At 41.5% G+C, this 24,899-nt stretch overlaps 1 protein-coding gene across 1 annotated transcript in view; it reads right to left on the bottom strand.

Annotated features, from left to right (window-relative positions):
• LOC115805757 (tripartite motif-containing protein 16-like) overlaps window positions 1-24,899 on the bottom strand; it is a 117,100-nt gene that overhangs the window by 83,985 nt on the left and 8,216 nt on the right. Inside the window, exons 2-4 of the mRNA XM_030766436.1 lie at window positions 14,964-15,059; window positions 399-632; window positions 88-247 (exon numbers count right to left, since the gene is read on the bottom strand). Of these exons, the coding sequence (XP_030622296.1) occupies window positions 88-247; window positions 399-632; window positions 14,964-15,059 (490 nt within the window). The remainder of the gene's footprint in view (window positions 1-87; window positions 248-398; window positions 633-14,963; window positions 15,060-24,899) is intronic.

The following is a 24,899-nucleotide window of genomic DNA, read 5'->3' as shown; positions in this document are numbered from 1 at the left end:
CGCGAACACGGAGAGAACATGCAGACTCCACACATCTGGGACGGCCAGGATTTGAACCCTTCTACAATGAGACAAAAGTATTCTAACCTTTTTCTGGGATCTTGACTGTCTCCTCATGAAAGGATTCCTCCAGCCTCCTTTTCATTTCAGAGACTGATTTCCTCACATCCTCAAAAGAGAAGACTGGATTGACAGTCATGCTGCGTAACTCTTTCACTCCTGAATGAACAGAGACAGACTGGAAACTCTACAGAGAGATAAACAAACATACAGAACACAGATACGGATAGAGAAACTTTCCTAGAGCTCAAAAACACTTTACTGAGAATAAGTGCAGATGCAGATCCATTGTGAGGGACACCCCACTCTGCAGATGATCAGAGAGTCAGTGATGTTACCTGGAGGAAATGGATGTGATCCTCTGTGAGTGAAAGCTGCTCCAGCTCAGTGTCTCTCTTCCTCAGCTCAGAAATCTCCTGCTCCAGTTTCTTCATGTGATCTTCAGCCACACTCAGTTCAGCCCTTTCTTTAAGTCTGATCTGTTCTATCACCTCAGAGCGTCTTCTCTCAATGAAGTCAATCATCTCAGTAAAGATCCTTTCACTATCCTCCACTGCTGTCTGTGCAGAGATCTGTGAGGACACACACAGAGAGGAGGGGAGTTCATATGAAGCAGCACTCTCACTCAGCTCTTACTGGAAGCCCAGACAGCCTGTTCTCTACAGTGTAGCTCAGTGGGATTGGACAGTGGCCCAGCACTGGGCTCCTCACTGACTGACTGAAGGAAAGTTCTGACTGAGTACTGAAATGGTTCTTCCAGTAGCTGGCTGTTGTCCTGACTACTCACCCTGAGAGACTTCACAGCCTGTTCCAGCTCCTGCAGCTCCTTCTCTCTCTCCTGGATTCTCTGCTGGGATTTTCTCTTGGTCTCTCCCAACTCTCTCTGTCGACATAAATCACACTTGTCTCTGATACTGTTTCTCATTTTCAGTAATTACTCTGGTTTAATCATGACAGGGCCAGAGTAGCATTAAAAAACAGCAAAATGATACAAGCGAGTGCTTTATCCTCAAGCTGAGCGTATGTGAGGGGTGTGTGGGAGAGAGAGAGAGTTGCACTCGGACACGTCTAGTTCAACACGTCGCCGGATCCCTCAAATTCAGTTCTCTTGTTGGAGGGGAAACCTCCAGACACACACACCAAAGAGAAGCAAAGCAAAAACAAGAACAGAGGCTGCAACACAAAACCTTCAAGAACACGGAACAGGCATCTACAGGAATTTTGGTGAAACTGCTATATAATGAAGAATGTCTAGTTGTTATTAGGTACTAAGTAATGAGGTACAATTGAGCAATCGCTCTCCCTCTCACTGCAGACATCTAATTGCCATACACATGTCCCCCAGTGATGAAAAACCATAAATAAAATATCCTCAGCAATTAAGCTCAGTCTGCATAGGCTACAATCTGTGCAATAAACCTTTTGTTCCAAATTGTGCAACTGAACTTTATATAATTTTATTGTTGTGGTAGTGATGGACTTTGGCTGTTGCTTATTAATAACTGTGGACTTCACACCTGAAACACTCAGTCACATGTCAAATGTCATTCAATTTATGACATGTACAAATGTTTAATATTCAATGTATATTCAATGTTGTTGGGGCTTTTCAGTTTATGAAATGTTGAAAAGTTTTCAGAGTCAACACCTTTGATGAATGTTAAATGTGTTCAAAACCAGAGCTGGGCCTCCTACTGCAACCAGAACTACAGTATTTTAGTTTCTTCTCTTACCTGTTTCTCAGTCCTTTCAGCTGCTGCTGAGACTGTATCATGGCCTTTGTGTTCATCCATTGTACACAAATAGCAGATCATTTTCTGGTCAGTGCGACAGTAAATCTCCATTAGTTTGTCATGTTGAGAGCAGATCCTGTTCTGTAGTTGTGTGGAGGCTTTGACCAGCTTGTGTTTCTTCAAGGCAGGAGAATCATAGTGAGTTTGGAGGTGAGATTCACAGTAAGAAGCCAGACACACCAGACAGGATTTGACAGCTTTGAGTTTTCTCCCAGTGCAGATGTCACACTCCACATCTCCAGGTCCAGTATACCAGACAGTAGGACGAGCAGCTTGGAGTTTTGTACTCCACTTTTTTTTCTTGTCCTTCCCCTTTTTTCCCACTTCATGGCTCCTCTTTTCCTCAGTCAGTTCAGCCAGTGTTGTATTCTTTTTGAGAACAGGTCTTGGGGTGACGGTCTGTCTACACTGGGGGCAGCTGTAGACTCCTCTCTGATCATCCTGATCCCAGAAACTCTCAATACAGCTCATACAGTAACTGTGTCCACAGGGAATAGTCACTGGATCCTTAAATAAATCCAGACAGATTGAACAGAGGAGTGGATCCTGTACCGATAAAGAAGCCTTCGCCATTTTTCTGCACGGACTCGCGCTGACCGGCAGAGAAATGATTTCGGTTTTGTTTTGAGCGATTTGCGTAGAGGAGTGGGAATGGCCTCCTGAACGCTCATGTTAATCAGATGTTGTGTAAGGTGTTAATCAGGTGTTGTGTAAGTGCACCACAGACAGTAAGCGTGAAAACATGTCTGAGTCAGTCAGTGACTTCATTGTGATCAAGACAGGGATTATAAAAATAGACATAACCAATTGGTGATTTATTATTTTTTAACAGGGGATATGGCCCAACGGAAGCACCCCCCCCCCCCCCCCCGGCTCTCACACCACCAACCAACACACACACCCATGTACACCTCAAAGGACATTGTTGCAGGACGCCTTTACCATAACTGTGACATTTCTAATTCTAATGAGCATAGCAGTTACACACTGCTATGCTCAATCTAAAGCACTTTTAACATTTCTATTTTTCTAATCATACAGTCTGGGTTTGATTTTAAGAGATACTGTTAGAGTAAACTACATGAATATATTAACCAAAGAACACACAAGACCAGTACTGCACACTGATGAAAACAGCTATTTCTCTCCACATTGAAAATCAGTCAATACGTCCATACATTTCTGAGGGTTGCATTTGAAAATTAGAACAGAACATTTTCTAAATAGAATATAGCACATATCATAAACACAGCAAAGACGTTTGTGGAGACAACAAAGAAAGCACGAGTTAGAAAAAAACAAATCCTAAGCATCATCTCTTCGCCTAGCTGGATCTGGTCATAGCAGTTCGTCCACATCACAGGCTGTGTCCTGTCTCACAAGACAGTGAGGGAAGAATCCTCTTGAAAGGCAATCCAACCTTGCACAGACCCTGCATCAGCTTGGTCACAGGTCTCCTCCATGGCTTGAATTAGGGTTATCCCGACATTGGGCTGAAGAGCATAAACCTTCCACCACCATGCCGAAAAAAAAAGCCCTCCTCAATGGGATTAAGGAAGGGGGAGTATGGTGGGAGGTACTGGAGTGAAAACTGTTCATTCTGACTGGAAGAGCCAAATTCTGTGAAAATGATTTTTTTGATAATATTTTGCAGTGCCCTTTTTGTTATTACGTTACCTTACACATATTGAATTAGATATCAGATATTTGGTGACGAAAATTGTGGAATTCAGGTTAATTTGATATGCTGATATTGTGTTGGTTTATTGTAGATCCTCTATTGCACATGCGTAGATGTTGCAAAGTTCAGGAAAATGAAACTACGCGACTGATTAGATACTTTTGACACGTGCGCGCTTTGGAAGCAAACAACCTTTTGACCATTATCTTTATCCCTTATCATTATTACTCTGTAATACATTATCCATGACTGCAAGAACCATGAAAGAAACATGATGTAACTGCTGAACCTGATTCTATTTACGTAATGATACCTGACAATACACAACATCAATGTTCATCCGGATCTGGTCTCATGAGGAGCTTGCATCATAACTGAGGTGGATCATACAGATTATCATTGGATACAGATACGAGGCAGAAATGTACCTTTTACCACGTCTACATGAAAGACGTGGCATAATTATAATTATAATGCCACTATACTAAAGAGACCAATTTTGGACCAGAGCAGATGCAAAGATACATTGTCCCAGATGACAATGCATCTCATCTGCTCTGCATCCATTTGGTCTTCTGCTGTGATGGTGTTATGGAGTCTGTCTGAAAATGTGAGTATTTTGGCCGTGCTGTAAGGACCTACGTTGGCATGCCAGTGGAGGACCCCATTCTGCGTGACTGCAGCGAACATTGTGGTGTTACTACCATTGCGGCCCGGGACATTCAAGTGATGTTTCTCCCTCTTCTTACTTTTGTCAATTGAAACCCAGTCTCAACTATGAAGATAAATTCATGCAGGATTGTATAAGCATCCCTTTGCAAAACTATCTGAAAAAAGACAACATTGTGTAGTTCAGTATAGGCCTATTATAAATGTACATGTAAAAAGGTTCTGTGTACAGTGCACAATACCGAAATATACATTACTTACCTCCACATATTCATGCCACAGGTCTTTTACTCTCTCAGAAGTTCTTTCAAAATCCTTTTTAAGGATTTGCCCCAGTGTTGATAGAGAGACCTGATGGACATTGTTGAAAACTGTGTGGTCATTGAGGATGTTTGTTTGAATTTCTCTGAAACATATCACGTTATTGGCCTAAACCACGTTTACTGTAGCTCTCTCTTGTTCCTCCGAGAATATGGGGCCCCTTCCTGCTTGACGTTCTCGACCCTCAATCTTATGTAGACCACACAAGATACATGTAAAATGACACAGGACAGTAGACAAGGTATTAAATTACAGTTTTTCTCAATTGCTCAGACACAATTCCTGGAACAGCTCACCATTTTTTCAAATCTTCACACACAGTTTTAGAAAGGCACACCCAAGGGCACAAACATCTAACTCCTGGCCCCAATTCAAAATTTGCCTTCAGACAACACACTCAAGCTTTCAAAAACACAGACTGGATGACTGTTTACCACACACTGGAGGGATTAATTCAAACATAACTACCTCTTACATTAGTCGATGATCGAATACTACTGTTTATGCTGTTTGGGTCAAAACATGACCTTTGAAATGTCACACTGACAAAACATGTGAGGAAGAGTCCATGCACAGTAAAATACCCAATTTTCCAAAGCTTTATTTCCAAATGCAGTAAAATGTACAGGCTACTCAGCATCAGCATCAGCATCAGCGTTCTCATCATCTCATCTCAGGTCTGGGTCATGCCATAATATCTCAACAACGTCTCACATTACATTTGCTCTTGCCAGGCAGTGTGGGAACAACGCCCTTGTGTGCCTTAGAAAACCCTAGAGAGACTCCACAGACACATCGCCACAGACATCCACCATTGCCTCTGGGAGGTTTTGCTGTGCGTAGGGGTTGTGGTCGTACACTCTCCACTGCCATGCTGAGAAAAATTCCCCAATCAGATTCAGAAATGGGGAATATGCTGGCAAAAAAAGAACAGTGAACCTGGGGCGGTCATTGAACCAGGCGCAAGCCAAAGCAGCCTGATGGAAACTCACGTCATCCCAAATGACACATTGGGCTTGCTCTGGTTGCCCTGGCTCCCCTTCCTGTTGAAGAATGTTATTGTACAGCTGATGTAGAAATTGAAGGAGTTGTGCCATGTTGTATGGACCCACTTTGACATGGTGGTGGGGGACACCACAATTGCTGATGGCTACGCATAGGGTGATACTACTTCCCCTCTGACCAGGAACTTGTATGATGGCATGGCGACCAATGATGTTGTGCCCCCTTTTGCGCCTTTTTGTTGAACAATGCCTCGACAGTGAAGATGCACTCATTTGGGTAAGCCCTGGCCTCCAGCTGAAAGATTCTCTACAGAAGTGAAAAAAAATATTTATTGGGAAAAACCTCACCGAATTAATGAATACTTTCCAGAATGCATTATACTCCCATAATATTCTAATATAGCATAATATAATATAATAATTTTATATAATCTGTAACAAACAAAACTCTGTTCCATACATTAGGGAAACCTCATGAAAATTATGATCGAAGATACTGTTAAATTCAATACTTAAAATTCATTTCTTGTCATCTCCACAGTTCATTCATTCACTCATTCATTTTCTAATCTGCTTTTCCTAATTAGGGTTGCAGGAGATGCTGGAGCCCATCTCAACGCTCCCTGGGCGGAAGAAAGGGAGACGCCATGGACAGGTGGCAAGTCTATCGCAGATCTCCACAGATACTGTCATTTTTCTATCTGCTGAGCCATAGACCAGAGAGGAATTTTTACAGTGTGAGTGTACTGATATTACACACACATACACACACAGACACACAGACACACAGAAACACACACACAAAACATTAATATCTGCAGTAGATGTGAGAGAGTGACTGTTTAATGAGTCACAATCAGGTTCTCAAACCTGACATTCATTCACGAGATAATGTCTGAGTGTGTAGTGTAAGAACTTCTTGAATTTGACTGAAATTTCTGTTATTTATATCTCTCATACCAGATTTCTGTCAGCTTACACTGGATCCCAACACAGTTCATAGAAACCTTTGTCTGTCTGACTGGAGCAGAAAGGCAACATGGACACATACAGCTCAGTCATATCCTGATCATCCAGACAGATTTGATGAGTGTTGGCAGATTCTCTGTTGGCAGATTCTCTGTCCAGATGCTGTTACTGGGAGGTTGAGTGGACTGGAATGGTTTCTATAGCAGTGTCATATAAAGGCATCAGCAGGAAAGGAGAAGGGAATGAATGTAAATTTGGACACAACAGTCAGTCCTGGAGTTTGGACTGTTCTCACTCCAGTTATACTTTCAGACACAATAATAACGACACTGAAATCCCAATAATTCCCAGCTGTTCCAGAGTAGGAGTGTATCTGGACCACAGGGCAGGAACTCTGTCCTTCTACAGTGTCTCTGACACAATGACCCTCCTCCACAGAGTCCAGACCACATTCACTCAGCCCCTCTATGCTGGATTTTGGTCAGGCATTTGGAGTTCAGGATCCATTCAGATTTTAGAACTTTAAAGGGGTCTTTCATCCATCTCACTGTGATGACAATATTGTGGATGATTAGACTCACTCTATGAGAATAATGTTGGGCTGTGCTCTCAGTTAATGAACACAGACAAGTAGTGGCCAGATGAAAACCATCAACACTCTCACTTATCTGTCCTTTTCACCGTATGTGGTCATTGTACATAATAAGTGTCATGTATCAAAGTGTATCAGTACATTGTCAGTGTATATTATAAATGCCATGTATCAGAGTGTATCTTATAAATGTCATGTGTCAGACTGTATCAGTACATTGTGAGTGTATCTTATAAATGTCATGTGTCAGAGTGTATCAGTATATGGTTAGCGTATCTTATAAATGTCATGTATCAGAGTGTATCAGTACATTGTGAGTGTATATTATAAATGCCATGTATCAGACTGTATCAGTACATTGTCAGTGTATCTTATAAATGACATGTGTCAGAGTGTATCAGTACATTGTGAGTGTATCTTATAAATGTCATGTATCAGAGTGTATCAGTACATTGTCAGTGTATATTATAAATGTCATGTGTCAGAGTGTATCAGTACACTGTGAATTATGGTTGAGGGACAGGACAATACTCTGTCTCTCCATTGTCTTATGTTATGAACACTAATCCACCAGACCACACAGTACTGTTGTTGTGTTTGTTAATGTTTGACTTTTGTTTGACTTTTGTTAACGTTTGACTATTAATAAATATTTCCCAGTTTAATTCTGTATTGTGTAGAAGTGTGAAGTGAATGTTGAAATCATATGTATAATGGAGAGGCGAATGTTGAAATGATGTACATCTGTTATATAATATATGTAAATATTATATTATATTATATATAAAACTGATAAATGTTTCTTCCAGTGATTTTAGTCTAAAAACTACACTTTCACTTGAAAACACAATACATCCATGTAAAAAATAGTTGTGTGCTCACACACACACACACACACACACACACACACACACACACACACACGCCTGTGGCATTCTTGAAATGATACTCTTAGAAGCAGATCATTTTCTTTTTGGAAACATCATTAATGCAGTTCAGCATCCGTGCATCTCTTTTTACACAAATTTTATTCTGTTTTAATATCTTTAAAAATTTAACCACTAAGTAATCATCTGCTCCTATTACTAAACCCATTCTGTTTCTTGCAGCTCTACCAAGCGTATTATTTGCATAGAGCTCCTGAACCACATAAATCCAGAATGTGTATGTTTTTTCCTCTTGTGTTCAGTGGTTTGAAGGAATTTTCCCACACATTCTACTCTGCCACAGGAGCTGAAAATATTAATATGTTAGTTCCAGATTTGTCCAGTTGGGGGCACTGTGGCATGTTCTGGTAGCTGCATCGTAATATTTTAGTCATGTCGACCCCAGTGTCTGTCTTTAATTTGACTGTTGTCTTGTCCACAGTGAACGTCACATATCAGCATGTGACCAGATATAACATGAAGAAGGCTATATGACTATACAACACAAATTAAATTCTAGGTCCTCACAGGTACAACACATGCACACACATTTTGCAGTAGCCTAGTCTACACAAATTGTTAATAGCCCGATGAGAAAAACAGTGCAATCAGTCCAAACACTATAAGTCCAAAAACGAAAGGTAAATAGGTCAAAAGGTGCGGAACACATTGCTCTTTCACGAACTGTATACAACTTTGTTATATCAATTTGTCTTTATGAAGATAAACAATATGGAATCAAGGTGTTTGAAGTGTATGTGTGAATGTAACTGTTGTAGTCCAGAGAGAGTGTGTAGATCACTAAAAGGTCTGCAGCTGCAGATGACGCTCCTGCTGCCTCCTCAAATTCACTGGCATGACCCTCGTTTTCTATGTCAGACATGGCATAATTACTCTCAAACTACACTTCTTAGGCTACTTGTCTTGTCTGTCCATCAAATTAGCTGGATAACTAGATAACTAGATTTTATATGCCCCAACACTAACTAGCCACTGGACGCCAGTCGGATGTTGCCTTAGCCCTGCTAACTACACATGATGTGATTAATAAACTGAAATGAAGCAAAGTTACATTTTCACTCAGACTAATCTTGAGGCTGTGGGATGAGACTAAGATGCGCTAATCAGTGACCCAGGCAGTGTCGTATAATTACAGTCAAATGTGCATCTAACCGGCACATGTATGATCTTAGTTACTTTGGGGGAGGGAGATATCTGTCCCGGCCTCTTCTGTTTGAACAGACGCTGGTGCTTCTGCTGTTTTGAGCAGGGTGACCATATTTTGGTTTTCAGAAAAGAGGACGGTGGAGTGATGCATTCACCTCCTAACTTGCCAGAAAATTTGAGTTTATGTCACTTTTGGTTCCTGTCGTTATGCATGTAAGGTTGATGGTCAACAATGCAACATAAAACTGCATCTGTACTTCACTGTAGCAATACATAGCTGGCTACTCTTTAATAAGACAAATAACTGCTAGCATAATAACAGTGGCAAGATGACCTTATTTCCATTCAAGTTTTGGTGGCATTACGGCTTTCTTAAGGTCTCTTGGCTGTTGCTGTGGTGTTAACGGTAATGAATGAGATTAACCAATGTTTATAGCATGATTGTGCACGACCATCCATTGGTGGGGTGCGAGAGGGCGGGACCTAAAGAAAAAGGTCAAAGCCAATGCATATGCACACACAATGAATGGCGACTGCGGAAAGCAAAAGCCAAATCCCGGACATTTTTGGCGATTTGGAAGTTGCAGCCGGACGCATTTTTTAAGTTAAAAAAAAAGAGGACATGTCTGGGAAAAAGAGGACATATGGTGACCCTAGTCTTGAGGCTAAAATATTATGTCAGTCTGGGTATTTTATCTTTCAGCTCTTCTCTTTTATGTTTTTCAGCCTTTTATTGGACGTTTAAACAGCTGGCCATACCGAATGTTTGAAATTATGTGCAAAAGGTGCAACAACTATACGTCATCACTGAATATGAAAAGGAGGAATTGTATCGCGCCATAAATAAAAACAGACAATTTGTCTAATCATCTCATTGTCTCTTTACTTATATCCTACACATGAACAACGAATGGGCTGCAAATTTATAGAGTACTGAACCGATGTAGGGTTACTTCAGCCTGCGGGCCCTAGGGCTTAAGCTCCCCTTTCCCCCGTTGTTAATCTGGCCCTGTTTACAAATGAAATGTTATAAAGGATTAGAGTGGCAAAAAACAAACAACAAAAACATAACGCTGCTTAATTTTGCAAATTACAGCTTTCCAATATTTACACTTCCTGAACTTTGGCCTGATTGATGATTTGGACGCACTGATTCTTTGGACTGTGGGAAGAAACCGGAGCTCCTGGAGGAAACCCACGCAGACATGGGGAGAACATGCAAACTCCACACAGGACCCATGCCCCATACCCAGTAACTGAACCTGGGACCCTCTTGCTGTGAGGTAACAGCACTACCCAAATGCACCACCGTGCGCCCCTAAATGTTGACATTTGCTTTTCTATTGTTTCAGTGTATGATAAATCATTACCTAGTTTACTGAGTGTGGTGATCCAGGAACCCGAGTTGTACAGGAGAACTGAATTTGAGGAGACACTTTTTGTGATGTTCTCAGGCTTATTTTTTTTTAATTCTTCAGATGAATCAGAGGACAGCTAATGTAGAACTAAATGAACAACATCCTTAGTCTCTAATGTGCTCAGCTGCTCAGTGATTTATAAGTGAAAAAACATAAAGGACTAGCGTATCAAAAAAACCCAAAAACAACAACAAAAACATAGCGTTGCTTGAAATGATGACTGTGAAAGATCACTGACAAAAACCCTTCACCCTTTCATTATTTTATCAAGCTGGGAACTGAAAGTAACAATCCACTCATGTTTGCGGAGTTTGGTTAATGACAAGAGCTTTGTTTGATGGATATTACATATATTTTTGAAGGCAGCTTTTCCTAAATCTACAGCTTCCCATTAATGTTCTCACCTGAGATTTTTCCCATTTTCTTCCAACTAATGATAACTCATTACCACATACACATGACAGTTTTTTTAACATGATCCCCAGTATTGAGCACATCTTCTGATACACAGGAAGATATATACATACAGTAGACTGACTGGAATGAAAACTCAGTATAAATTTAATTTTTCAGGGATAATTTCATAACAACGTTGACTATCATGTCAGGTTTACTGTTAGTCCCAGAGAGGAGACACATGGCTTTGGTTAATCATTTATTTACATCATTAATATACCTATCAGGGGTGGCACACTGGTGCAGTGGGTAGCGCTGTCACCTCACAGGAAGAAAGTCTTGGGTTCAATTCCTGGCTGGGTGGCCAGGTTGTGTGGAGTTTGCATGTTCTCTAGCACACTGGGATACGAGGCTTAGATAATGAATGAATATGTCTATTGTTACATGGAGTAATTAATGAATGTTAAATACTGATGATCTCTGAAAAAGTGTTGTTCAGATATTTGACATTAAAAAAGGAAAAAATTGCTCTGAGAAGTAGAAACACTAGGAGGTTGCTCTGGGTCACTCTTTATATCCAGTTAGTACAGAACATTGGTTTTCAACAGTGTAGCTCAGTGGGATTGGACAGTGGTCCAGCACTGGGCTCCTCACTGACTGAAGGAAAGTTCTGACTGAGTACTGAAATGGATCCTCTAGCAGCTAACTGTTGTCCTCTGCTGACTACTCACCCTGAGAGACTTCACAGCCCGTTCCAGCTCCTGCAGCTCCTTCTCTCTCTATTCCCAAATTAGCTTTGCCAACTGTGGACACACAACACACTTGTCTCTGATACTGTCTCTTATCAGCAGCAAGTTTGAGTGGAGGATTTGAAGCAGTAGATCACAGTATTGAATAGAGAAATACTAGTAGATTTAAATAAATAAATAAATAAATAAGTTTCCAAATTCAGCATTTAATTCCACTCTGATCAGCATGAGCGACTTAAAATAAATGGTGATTATCTTTACAGGCCTGCTGGTGAACTACTACATTGTACTGAATATCTAGTCCAATTCAAGTGATTTAGATTAAAGTCCAGTAGCAGCACAATAAATTGGTGACACAGTGTGAATGAATGAGACATTAATGAGATAACAGTGAGAAGCTAAGCAAACTGGGAACTCTCCCCCTCACTGCAAACACCTAATTCTAGTAGCATTGTTACATACTACATGTCCTCTAGTGAATGAACCATAAAACAACTTGTCACACCAAAATAACTCATTCAGAACAGGCTGCAATGGATGTGAAATTAATCTTACTGTTCTAAACAGTGTAAATGAACTTTTTTATACAGTTTTAGTACTTTTTATTTTTGCTCTTTAAGGTAGTTTAAAGAAAGTTCTTATTACTCAAATGGTTCTTCTGGTGGCTAGGTGTTGTCCACTCTTCTGATGATCACTCACCCTGGCACGATGCAGTCTCAATCTTGCCCTTATCAGTTCATCCTCCTCCTGTATTGCTCTCTGCTGGGCTTGTCTCATGGCTTCTCCCAACTGTCTCTATAGAGAAACAATAAACTTTTCTCTCATACGCCCTCATTATCAGTAATTACTCTGGTTAAGACATGACCGGACAACAGTATGCAGATAAACATCTGTTTAAAAAACTACATTTCCATGGAGAGTAAAGAATCATAGATCACATTATTAAGAAGAGGAGTAAAAGAGTATCCAAGGAAAATTAAGGAAAAAAATGACCAACATTGTCAATATTCAGTATTTAAAATCCTAGTGATCAGTTTGAGTGTCTTTCAGACATAAAAAGAATCAAGACGCCATTTCCTTTTCTCAATTTCTCAATTTAAGATACACTGACAATGTACTGATACACTCTGACACATGACATTTCTAAGATACATTGACAATGTACTGATACACTCTGACACATGACATTTATAAGATACACTGACAATGTACTGATACTGTCTTATAAATGTCATGTATCAGAGTGTAACAGCATCCAGATAAACTCCCTCTACACAGAACATGTCTCCACCCCTCAAATCTGTCTGGATGACCAGGAAATGACAGAGCTTTGGGGTCAGGCTTGCTGGAAGAGGCTAGATGCATGTGCAGGTCACTTTATTCAAGACAAATAAGATTACAAAAACTTACAAACTGAGGAACTGGCAAATAGACCAGACACTCTCCACAGAACAGCAAACAACACAAGACAAAGAGAAGGGAAAAACCAAGGAATGTTTATACCAAACTAAATGAGGCCTAATGAACTAAAGACAGGTGAAGACTGAACCGAACTTAATGGGGCTAAACCAGGAGGAGACTAAACTAAAGGGACCAACAGGACTGAACCAAAACCCAAGTGCACAACAGAACCCAAACTGGCCACTGGATGGAGAAGAAACAAACCACAAGAACAAAAGAGACAGGGTGTGACATTTGGGACTTCATGTCACCTTTCTTACCGTGCTACACAGAAGGGGCTCTCTGTGTGCTCTGTTGGGATCCAGTGTGAGCTGATGGATATCTAATATGAGACAAAAACAAAAGAAATTTCCTCCAAATCTAAAATCTGCTGTATATATTGGTATATAAAAGTATTTGAATGTGTGTGTGGGGTGTGCGCTTATCAAAATATGCTATATATATATTATATATATAATATATTTAGTGTGTTGTAACCTTCTAACTGTTCTGTTAACATTGTAAGGAGTGTTTTGAAACTGCTAAGACATTGCTATTCATTTTTGCATCATACATGTGTGTCTTATATCATGCTCAAACTGTAAAGACTGTCTTAACAGACAAGCTGATGTTTAGTAACTACATAGATGAGTAGAAATTGAATGGATGTATTGTATATGACAATATCTTTGAGAATTTTCATATAATTTTCACTGTTTCCTTAATGCATTGAAGAGAGTATTAGAGAACATTATGGAAGCATTTACTGTTCTGGAAATGATCATCAGTTAGTGAAGAGATACCTCCTTGTTTGATGTTATGATATGTAACGTTAGGTATGATGATGAGAAGAAAAAACATTTCAGGGAAAAAGAGATTGCTGACTATATAAAATATTTCTTATATTTTTCAATAGCCTTAGCTCTTTCTACACCTAAAGCCGCCAACTACTTACTGTAACAATACATACTAACAATTTGTGATTTCGATAAATTTAAAAAAAAATTCTAACCTTTTCCTGGCATCTTGACTGTCTCTTCACTGAGGAATTTCTCTATTTTTTCTTTCATTTCAGAGACAGATTTCCTCAAATCCTCAAAAGAGAAGACTGGATGTACATTCATGCTGGCTGACTCTTTATATCCAGAATGAACAGAGAGAGACTGGAAACTCTACAAAGAGATAAACAAACAGATACAACAGACATGAACACACAAACGGTTCTAGAGCACTAATACACTTTAATGAGAATAAGTTCAGAGCAGATCCATTGTGAGGGACACCCACTCTGTAGATGATCAGAGAGTCAGTGATGTTACCTGAAAGAAATGGATGTGATCCTCTGTGTGTGAAAGCTGCTCCAGCTCAGTGTCTCTCTTCCTCAGCTCAGAAATCTCCTGCTCCAGTTTCTTTATGTGATCTTCAGCCAGACTCAGTTCAGCCTTCTCCTTAGCTCTGATCTGTTTTGTCACCTCAGAGCGCTTTCTCTCAATGGAGCGGATCATCTCAGTAAAGATCCTCTCACTGTCCTCCACTGCTGTCTGTGCAGAGATCTGTGAGGACACACACAGAGAGGAGGGGAGTCCATTTGAAGCAGCACTCTCACTCAGCTCTTACTGGAAGCCCAGTCAGCCTGTTCTCCACAGTGTAGCTCAGTGGGACTGGACAGTGGCCCAGCACTGGGCTCCTGATTGGCTGATTGAAGGAAAGTTCTGACTGAGTAATGAAACGGTTCTTCCAGCAGCTAACCGTTATCTTGTCCTTTGCTGACTACTCACCCTGAGAGACTTCACAGCCTGTTTCAGCTCCTGCAGCTCCTTCTCTCTCTCCTGGATTCTCTGCTGGGATTTTCTCTTGGTATCCAACAGCTGTCTCTGTGGACAAACATCACACTTGTCTCTGATACTGTTTCTCATTTTCAGTAATTACTCCGGTTTAAACATGACAGGGCCACAGTATGAAAATAATTATGATTAAAAAAAAAATAATTTGAGTGGAGGGTTTACAGCAGTAGATCACAGTATCAAGTAGAAAAATAGAAGTGGATTTCAAATAAATTTGGAAAAATAAGTTTCACTTTCAGTGTTTAATTTCACTCTGATCAGTATAAGTGACTTTTGAAATAAATGGAAATACTCTCTGTGTAATTAATTCACAAATGTCACAACAGTTAAAACTCTAAACATATGTGCAATGTGCCACTCAAAGGAATGTTGGTGAAACTGCTGCATTCCAATGAATATTTTTTTCTTTCTAAGTAGAGAGGTACAGACGTGCAATTGCTCTCCCCCTCACTACAAACATTTAATTGCCATACACCTGGATATACCCACATGTTCCCCTATGGAAACCATAAATAAAACAACAACAACAATATAGCTCATTCTGCATAGGCTACAATCTGTGCAACAAATGTTTTGTTCCAAACTGTGCGAATGAACTTTATATAATTTTATTGCTGTGGTGGTGATGGACTTTGGCTGTTGGTGGTTTATCACTGTGGACTTCACACCTGAAACACTCAGTCATTCAGGTTATGACATGAACAGCTGCTTAATAAATTCATTTACTTTTTGTTTGTCATTAATATTTAATCATGTATATTCAGTGTTTTCTTTTTTTAGTTTGAGGAAAGCTGAAAAGTTTTCAGAGTCAGAACCTCTGATAAATTTTAAATGTGTTCAAAACCAGAGCTGGGCCTCCTTTTGCAACCAGAACTAGAGTGTTTTAGTTTCTTCTCTTACCTGTTTCTCAGTCCTTTCAGCTGCTGCTGAGACTGTATCATGGCCTTTGTGTTCATCCATTGTACACAAATAACAGATCATTTTTTGGTCAGTGTGACAGTAAATCTCCCTTAATTTGTTATGTTGAGAGCAGATCCTGTCCTGTAATTGTGTAGAGGCTTCGACCAGCTTGTGTTTCTTGTAGGCAGGAGATTCATAGTGAGGCTGAAGGTGAGTTTCACAGAATGACACCATGCACACCAGACAGGATTTGACAGCTTTGAGTTTTCTCCCAGTGCAACTGTCACACTCCACATCTCCAGGTCCAGCATAACAGACAGCAGGAGGAGCAGCCTGGAGTTCTATCTTCCTCAATCTCTCAGCCAGTTCAGCCAGCATGGTATTTTTCTTCAGAACAGGTCTTGGAGTGAAGGTCTGTCTACACTGGGGACAGCTGTAGACTCTTCTCTGATCATCCTGATCCCAGCAGTCCTTAATACAGTTCATACAGTAACTGTGTCCACAGGGAATAGCCACTGGATCATTCAGTAGATCCAGACAGATTGGACAGTTGAATGAGTCCTGGAGAGATAAAGGAGCTTCTGCCATTTTGTGATCACAGCAGCAGAGAAACAAGGTTGGTTTCGTTTTACTAGTTACCAATGCTGGAGAGTGGGAGTGGTTTCAGGCCGTGCTTACCTGTTGTCAGGAAGTGGAACTGTTGTTCCAGTTGTCTTTGTAATGAAGAGGGTGACTATGAGGGTTTTGTGAGGGCTCAGGGCCTTGTAGATAACACTGAACCTGTAATCATGTTTTAACAGTTTTAGAACCACAGTCATTTTTTTTGTCATTGCAAAGGGATGTACCCGAATCCAAATACGTTGTTCGGGAAAGCAAGACTAATGCGATGGAAACAGATATTTCTTTTACCCGCTTTTTTCTCGATATAATAACGAGCATTTTCAGCTCGTTATTATATCGAGAAAAAAAAGCATGTCTGTGTGTCAGTTTCTTCAAATCGATTCATATCATTGTGGATGGCCACAAGATAAAAATGCCCATTGTGTTTGCAACATAGGACTTTGATGTCACTAATTAGTCGCTTCATTCACTACATTGTAGAAAAGTGATCAATATTCTGTAGTCGCCAACTCCGAGTCAGCTGCGGGAGCTGGCGAGAGAAGCATTAGGCACTTTCGCACCGGAGGAACTTTTCCATAGTTCTTAGAACTGTTGGAGAAAGTACCCCCTTTTTCGCGTGTTCGCATCGCGGGAACTTAGAACGATCATAGTTCTTAGAACGCTGTGTTGAGGGGCTTTTTTAGCTCCTACTTCAGGGTAGGTACTTTCGTAGCGCAATAGGAACCTTGTGACATAGGTGTACAGCCATTGGTCCAGACGCAGGTATACGATGATTGCAACCGCCATTTTTAAAGATCCGTGCAAAATTGTCTTAGAACGTATTTCATTTAGCTTTTGATATTCATGTCTCAAAATGTCTGGAATTGTAGGAGGGGGCACATCGTTTTTATGTTTTACTTTACCGGTATTTTATATCCCCCAACAATGACCATTTTGCAACGTCCAATGTATATTTGTACATTGAAGAGGTAGCGTACACTCCGCTTCGGTAGGTGCTTGTGTGTCTGTGATCCGCATTTTAACCTAAAATCAGAATGTGTTTATCCAGCTTACGATTTTAGGGCTGCGGCGGGGAAAAAGGGGGAAAAAAAACACGATGCTGCGAGAAAGGGTCAGGCACAAGCGCTATGCTAGCACCCGAAAAGTACTATGCCCATCAAGTCATTCACTGCTACGGCGGTGGTAAATGTATAAATGCATTGGGAAATTATTTTTTTCCATTGGACTGGGTCTATCGCCATACAGTTTTATTTTCGTTAATGAGAAGGCAGTTATAGGTTATCTAATGTGCAATCAATATTTCTGTCATTCAAATTCAATAAAACTCATTGTGTATACTGTAGTCTAGTTTGTCGATTTCTTTTGCCGCAGTAATGGTTCTTTTTTTCCTTTTGGAGGTATTTAAAAGGTCTTAAAAGTCATTAAATTTGTACTTCAAAATGTGCAGCTACCCTGGTTAGTCGTAAACAACAGCTCTTAGCTGCTACACCGTCGGCCGGCTTACGTCACTTCAGCGTTCCTACTGGCGGTGCGAAAGCAAACAGAAATAAGGCCCTAGAACGAATGTAGTTCTAGGGGAAGCTCCACAGGGGGTAGTTCCTATCGAATTAGACCCTAGAACTGTTCGGTGCGAAAGCGCCTATTGCCCCCGTACATAAAAATGCTGTTTGTGTTCATTTCCGGCATTAAAAACAGCCGAAAGTCATTTCATTTACCACACATTACTGAAAAGTGATTGCTATATTCTGTAGTCGCCCTCACCCAGTCAGCGCAAATGACCGTTGTAAAATAGTAATTCATGTTTCCCGAAATTTCGGAGTAATGCAGTAATGTTAACACATTAAGAATCGCGAACGCAACATCACTGGAATTTAAGGTTATTCCCTTAAACTGAAGGATATTTCATGTTTATCTGTAGATAGTTTCTATTTCCAGTGCATGAACAAAGCTGAGCCTGAGTGGTACACATGCGCGGCCTAGGGAAAAAATGAACGAATCACTCACTTAGACGACTTGTTACTCCCAAGTCATACAAAAGATTAGTTCAAAATGAACGAATCACTCACGAACGACACATCACTAATACACTCACTCATTATCTAAGCTGCTTATCCCGACCAGGGTCGAGGGGGGTGCTGGAGCCCATCCCGGCGATCATAGAGCGAAAGGCAGAACAGGTCACCAGTCCATCACAGGGCAGACACACACACTCACACATTAGGACAATTTAGTGTTTCCAATTCATCTAACCTGTCTTTGGACTGTGGGAGGAAACCCACGCAGACACAGGGAGAACATGCAAACTCCACACACAAAGGACCCTGGCCGCCTAGCCGGGAATCGAACCTAAGACCTTCTTTCTGTGAGGCGACAGCGCAACCCACTCTGCCACCCAGCACTAATACAGAGAAAGATAATTTTGTCAGCTGAACAGCTACAGATAATGATGCGACTAAGTGACATCATTGATTTCCTCTTCTATTTAAGTGTACAATACTGTGAAATAACATGTCTACATTCACTGAGTAGATCCAGACAGACTGGGCAGTTGAATGGGTCCTGGACAGATAAAGGAACTTCTTTCATTTTACTGCATGGAAATTGTGTTAGCAGCAGAAAAGCTCTTTTAAGCTTCACTTTACAAGGAGTAGAATTGCAGGGTTTCATCCTTAACACACTGGTCTATCCAGTACAGGTCTATCCAGTGGGGTTAAGTGCCTTGCTCAAGGGCACACAGCCATGGATGTTGGGCCTGGGAATCAAACCAGCAACCCTCCAGTCACAAGCCCGGTTCCCTAACCTTTAAAACACGGCTGCCCCGGGAGGCGAAGGACCAAGAAAGTTAGTGCATTGACCCGAAGCCCCTGAACAAAGCTTTCATCATGCCAACCCTAGACGTCCTCTACATACTGCCCAAAGCTTGTATATTCTCACCGGTGGACGCATGCGATGCTTTCCTGCAGCTTCCTCACAATGTTCTGGACACCCTGGGGGCAGAAATGCTGGCTTAAACTCCCCTTTGATGTGTCAGTGGCTCCTGAGGTGCAGCAGAGGAAACAGCATGAGCTGCTGGTTGGCCTGGATGGTGTTGAGTCCATTGCAGATGACATTCTGATTGTTGGCCGTGTTAGACCCAGAGGATGAGGGATCCAGTGACTACGATGCAAAGCTCCTCATGCTCATGGACCACTACAGGAAAGCGAAACTCAGACTTAGTCTAAAAAAACTGCAGTTTAAATTGAAGGAAGTGCGCTTTCATGTGCTGTCTGCAGATGGTCTCAGACCAGAAGGTGAGGGCAGTACAGGCCATGCCAGCACCTGTGGATGCCAGAGATGTGCAGAGATGCATAGGCTTTGTCACCTACCTGTCCAAGTTCATGCCCCATCTCTCAGAGGTGTGTGAGCTGCTGCGCGGACTGCTGGACAAAGACGTCCCATGGCACTGGCTACCTAAACACCGCCATCAACAAAATTAAGCGTCGAGTGTCAGCAGTGCCAGCCCTCAAATATTATGACATAAGCAAGCCAGTCAGTCACTGTCCAAAGAGATGCAAGCCAAAATGGCCTTGGCTGCTATCTCTTGCAGGAGGGACAGCTTTTGGTGTTTGCTTCAAGGGCACTAACTCCGGCAGAGCAAAATTATGTGCGAACTGAAAAGGAGTGCCTAAGCATAGTCTTTGCCTTTCAGAGCTTCCACTTCTATCTATATGGCACAGGTAATGTGACTGTAGAGACTGACCATAAACCACTCATCGCAATCTTCAGCAAGCCCCTCCTCAGTGCTCCAAAGCAACTTCAAAGCATGCTACTCATCCTCGAAGGCTACTGCCCGAAAGTGATGGACAAACCAGGTCCAGAGATGTACCTAAGTGACACACTGAGCAGAGCCACAGCACCTCCACGCCATTCAGACCTGCCATACAAACGCCATTCTGTATGCAGTGTACAACACGAACGGCTTGACGCTGAACACAAAAAATCAGGCTGATCATCTGAACGTCACAAGCAACCGCCTAGCTCAAATCAGACAGTTCGCCGAGACTGATGAACACCTTCAGACGCTCAAGTCAACGGTTCTGGAGGGCTGGCCAGAACAGAGAGGACACAAGCCTATTGTTATTGGAGAATACTGGGTCTTCAGGGATGACAGTAGTTTGAGGCACAGGGTGCTCTTCAAAAGCAGTCGGGTCATCATCCCTAGGAGGCTGCGTCCGGACACGCTGCGGCGCGTTCACTGGAGCCACCTAGGAGCCGAGGCTTGCTACAGGGCTATGTGGGCCAATGTTCTGCATGCAATAAGTATGCACATGTGCAACAAAAAGAATCCACGATGTCACACCCTCTCCCAAAGCACTCTTGGCAGATCTTAAGCATGGACCTGTCCAGTGATGCAGGCAAGGATTTCTTACTAATCATGGACCGTTACTCTGCCTTCTGGGAAATTGAGCACCTTCCTGACCTGTTAGCTGAGGCGACCATCAGAAAGTGCAAAGTCCAGTTTGCCAGATATGGCCAGCCTGATCGTGTCATCACAGACTCATGGGCTGCAGTTTGATTGTGTCCTCTTCCGTAAGTTTGCCCAGGAGTGGGGTTTTGAACACATCACTTCATCTCCACGCTACCCCAAGTAGACCTAAGGCCTGCAGAATCCACACTGCCTGAGAATAGGGTGCTGTCTAAACAAACCACCAACAACATGCCTAGCATGTGGAGCACAGAGAATCGATAGGGACCCAATGACCCACAAGAGCCAAGCAACACACCAGAGAGGCCCTCACCAGCCCCTGCACCCATCCCCCAGCGATCAGACCCTGTGAGCCCTGCCTTCAGAGCCTATACGCCACACAACGAGTGGCAGAATCACTAAACTGAAAATCATCTTTATTTTTACAGTAAGACCAGTCAGGTCAGTTAGTACAGTGGGTATTGAGTGGTTTGCACTGTGCCGTAGCAGTGTCATATAAAGGCATCAGCAGGAAAGGAGAGGGGAATGAGTGTAAATTTGGCCACAACGATCAGACCTGGAGTTTGGACTGTTCTCGCTCCAGTTACACTTTCAGATACAATAATAACGAGACTAAAATCCCAATAAATCCCAGCTGTTCCAGAATAGGAGTGTATCTGGACCACAGGGCAGGAACTCTGTCCTTCTACAGCGTCTCTGACACAATGACCCTCCTCCACAGAGTCCAGACCATATTCACTCAGCCCCTCTATGCTGGATTTTGGTCAGGCATTTGGAGTTTTGGATCCATTCAGATTTTAGATCTTTAAAGGGGTCTTCTGTACATTTTCATACAGAGTGTATTGTCAGTATTGTGGATGGTTAGACTATTTCTGTGAGAATAATGGTGGGGTGTGCTCTCAGCTAATGGACACAGTGGAGTAGTGGACAGGTGAATAACATTGCTACCAACTATTTGTCCTTTTTGCCACGTTATTAGTTTATCTTACAAATATCACAAGTCAGATTGTTTCAGTACATTGTCAGTGTATATTATAAATGTTATGTATCAGAGTGTATCAGTACATTGTGAATTATGTTTGAGGTACTGGACACTACTCTTACTCTCCACTGTCCTCTACTATGAATACTAATTCAGTGACTATCACCAGACTACACAGCACTTCATTGTCAAATTGTATGTGTACCATAATTTTGGTTTGACATCATAGGCTTGACTTCATTGATAAAGACTTTCCTGATCAATCATTCTGTGTCTTTATGAGGCAAATGCCTAAATGATTTGGTTGTGACCTATGTAATGCTGACAACAAAGCAGCTCATCTGAGAAAAGAAATTTACTTTGAAGAGCAAATTACAGCTTCCCAATATTTACACTTCTCTGACCAACAATAGTTAATCTGAGATGTCCCAAAGATCTTTCATAAATATGAAATGGAATATTACATGTAAAGGCCTGATTTATGATTCTGATTTGGTTTGCATCCTGATTTTGTGTCCTCAGAAATAAACGGTGAACTTTTAACATGGATCCACTCTCTTTACAGTGAATAGCAAAATCATGTCTTCTTATTCTCAGCAAGAAAGCAGGGGACAGGTCTATAAAATGAGAAAACCTAACACAAAACAACCAGTAGAGGGGGAGAGTGAACTAGCATGTGTCACTATTTCCAGTTTGTTAGTCTTTCTGAGTTTAGTTTACTGGCTTTTTGGTGTGTATGTGTGTAGTGAATACGCCTTAGTTCAGGGGTGGGCGAATCCGGTCCTGGAGGGCCAGTGACCTGCCGGGTTTTTGTTTTCACCTCTTAGCTACCTATTGATTTTCACCTTGCAAACAGGTGTGCACGCTCTTCAGCCAATCACAGATTGTATTTAGTTTGCTGACAAGAAAAACAGCAGGACCATGACCCTCCAGGACCGGATTTGCCCACCCCTGCCTTAGTTCCATCTAAAGCTCATTTTACTCAACAGTATAACATTTTGTTCATTCACTCTGTTAATTCTGCCTGAATTTAGCCACTGATGTGCGCTTTTCTATTCTCTGAGTGAATGAAAAATCATTCCCTAGTTTACTTAGTGTTGCTGTCATGACTGTGGGGAGTGTCATTCCTTTTCTGGCCATATGGAGTCCTCAGCCTTTTTGTTTTGTCCCTGTCACACGTTCAGTTTCCCTGTTCCTCATTATTGATGTATTGGTATCACCTGTGTCTTGTCTTGGCGGACTACTTAAGCCATGTTCTTCTGTTCATTCTTTGCTTAATCCTTCAACTGTTCCCTGTGATTGTGTGCCCTTGAGTCCTGGTTTATGTAAGGTATCTGAATTCTTGTTTTTTTTTTTTATTGGCCTGTGTCAGTCTTTGCCTTTTGATGAAATATTTTTGTTTGTCTTATTGGATCAAGCCTGTTTTTGCTTTGTGGGCTTGTATTGCTTGTTTCTTGGAAGAGCCAAGTTTTTACCTTTTTGATCAGATTTCTATTTCTCCTCTTGGATTGACCTGCTTTCCCTCTCTGGATTTGTGAGATTTTGTGTTTTCATTAAAACCTTTTTGAGGTCCAACTTAATCCCCTGTGTTTTACCCTGCAACTGGGCCCACCCAAATCCTGGGTAGAGCATTTACTGAGTGCTTGTCCTCTGCCCAGGCAACCTGAAAAATCAACCTGGGTTCAAAGCCCACCAGGTCTAGTCTTGTGACAGTTGTGATCCAGGAACTGAGATGTATAGGAGAACTGAATTTAAAGAGTAGTGTTGTACTTTGATGCTATTATTTAATACATGTTAAAGCTAATGAGGAATTCTTTTGATTGATTTCTAGGTTCAGTGTTGAGTGCTGAACTGCAGTTTTTCAGTTTCTCCACATTATGAACAGAGAATGGATATCACATGGTACAGACACTTTACTATTTATTTTTTTTATTTTTTGTGATGTCTCAGGACTATTTTTAATTTGACAAATCAGGACAGCTAAAGCAGACACAAGTGAACAACATCCTTTGTCTCTGTCAGGCAAACACCAGAGAGCTGGACACAAGTGTGGAGCATCTGGTGAGTTTTTAATGACAATTGGCTTGCTGTACAGGATACTCAGACAGGGAGGTTAAGATACTGGGATAAGGTAAGTAAACACATCAGAAGTGTAGACTTCATAACACGCCAGTTAAACAGAGGGCGTTATATAGAAGGGTAATCAGAGGGCAAGAGAGTGAAAGCAGGGAATGAGTGATCAGACTGGTGATTAGTAAACCGGCGACGCTGAATGGCTGGGACCAGTGAGGGAGGAGATGAAGTCGTTACAGTTTCTAATGTGCTCAGCTTCTCTGTGGTTAACAAGTGAAATGATATAAATGATTAGAGTGGCAAAAAACCACCACCAACAACAATACAATAACACTGCTTAAAGTGATGACCGAATCCTTCACCGTTTCATTATTTTATCACATTGGGAACAGAGTCACAATCTTCACATGTTTGAACTGTTGGGTTAATGGAAAAACTTTATGTAATTGATGAATATTACATATATTCCTGAGGGCAGCTTTCCCTAAATCTGTGATTTCCCATTAATGTTCTGAGATTTTTCCCATTTTCTTCCACTGGGACAGTGGCCCAGCACTGGGCCCCTCACTGACTGACTGAAGGAAAGTTCTGACTGAGTACTGAAATGGTTCTTCCAGCAGTTATGTATTGTCTTGTCCTCTGCTGACTACTCACCCTGAGAGAATGCACAGTCTGTTTCAGCTTCTGCAGCTTTATTTCTCTCTCCTGGATACTTGCTGGAACTGGAACTCTTCCAACTGTCTCTGTGGACATAAATCACACCTGTCTTGGATATGATTTCTCATTTTCAGTTTAAAAATGACAGGGCTACAATATGCAAATATCAAGT

This window comes from Chanos chanos, chromosome 1, assembly GCF_902362185.1.
Source record: "Chanos chanos chromosome 1, fChaCha1.1, whole genome shotgun sequence".
Classification (NCBI taxonomy): domain Eukaryota; kingdom Metazoa; phylum Chordata; class Actinopteri; order Gonorynchiformes; family Chanidae; genus Chanos; species Chanos chanos.
This window is presented reverse-complemented; position numbering and strand designations above follow the sequence as displayed.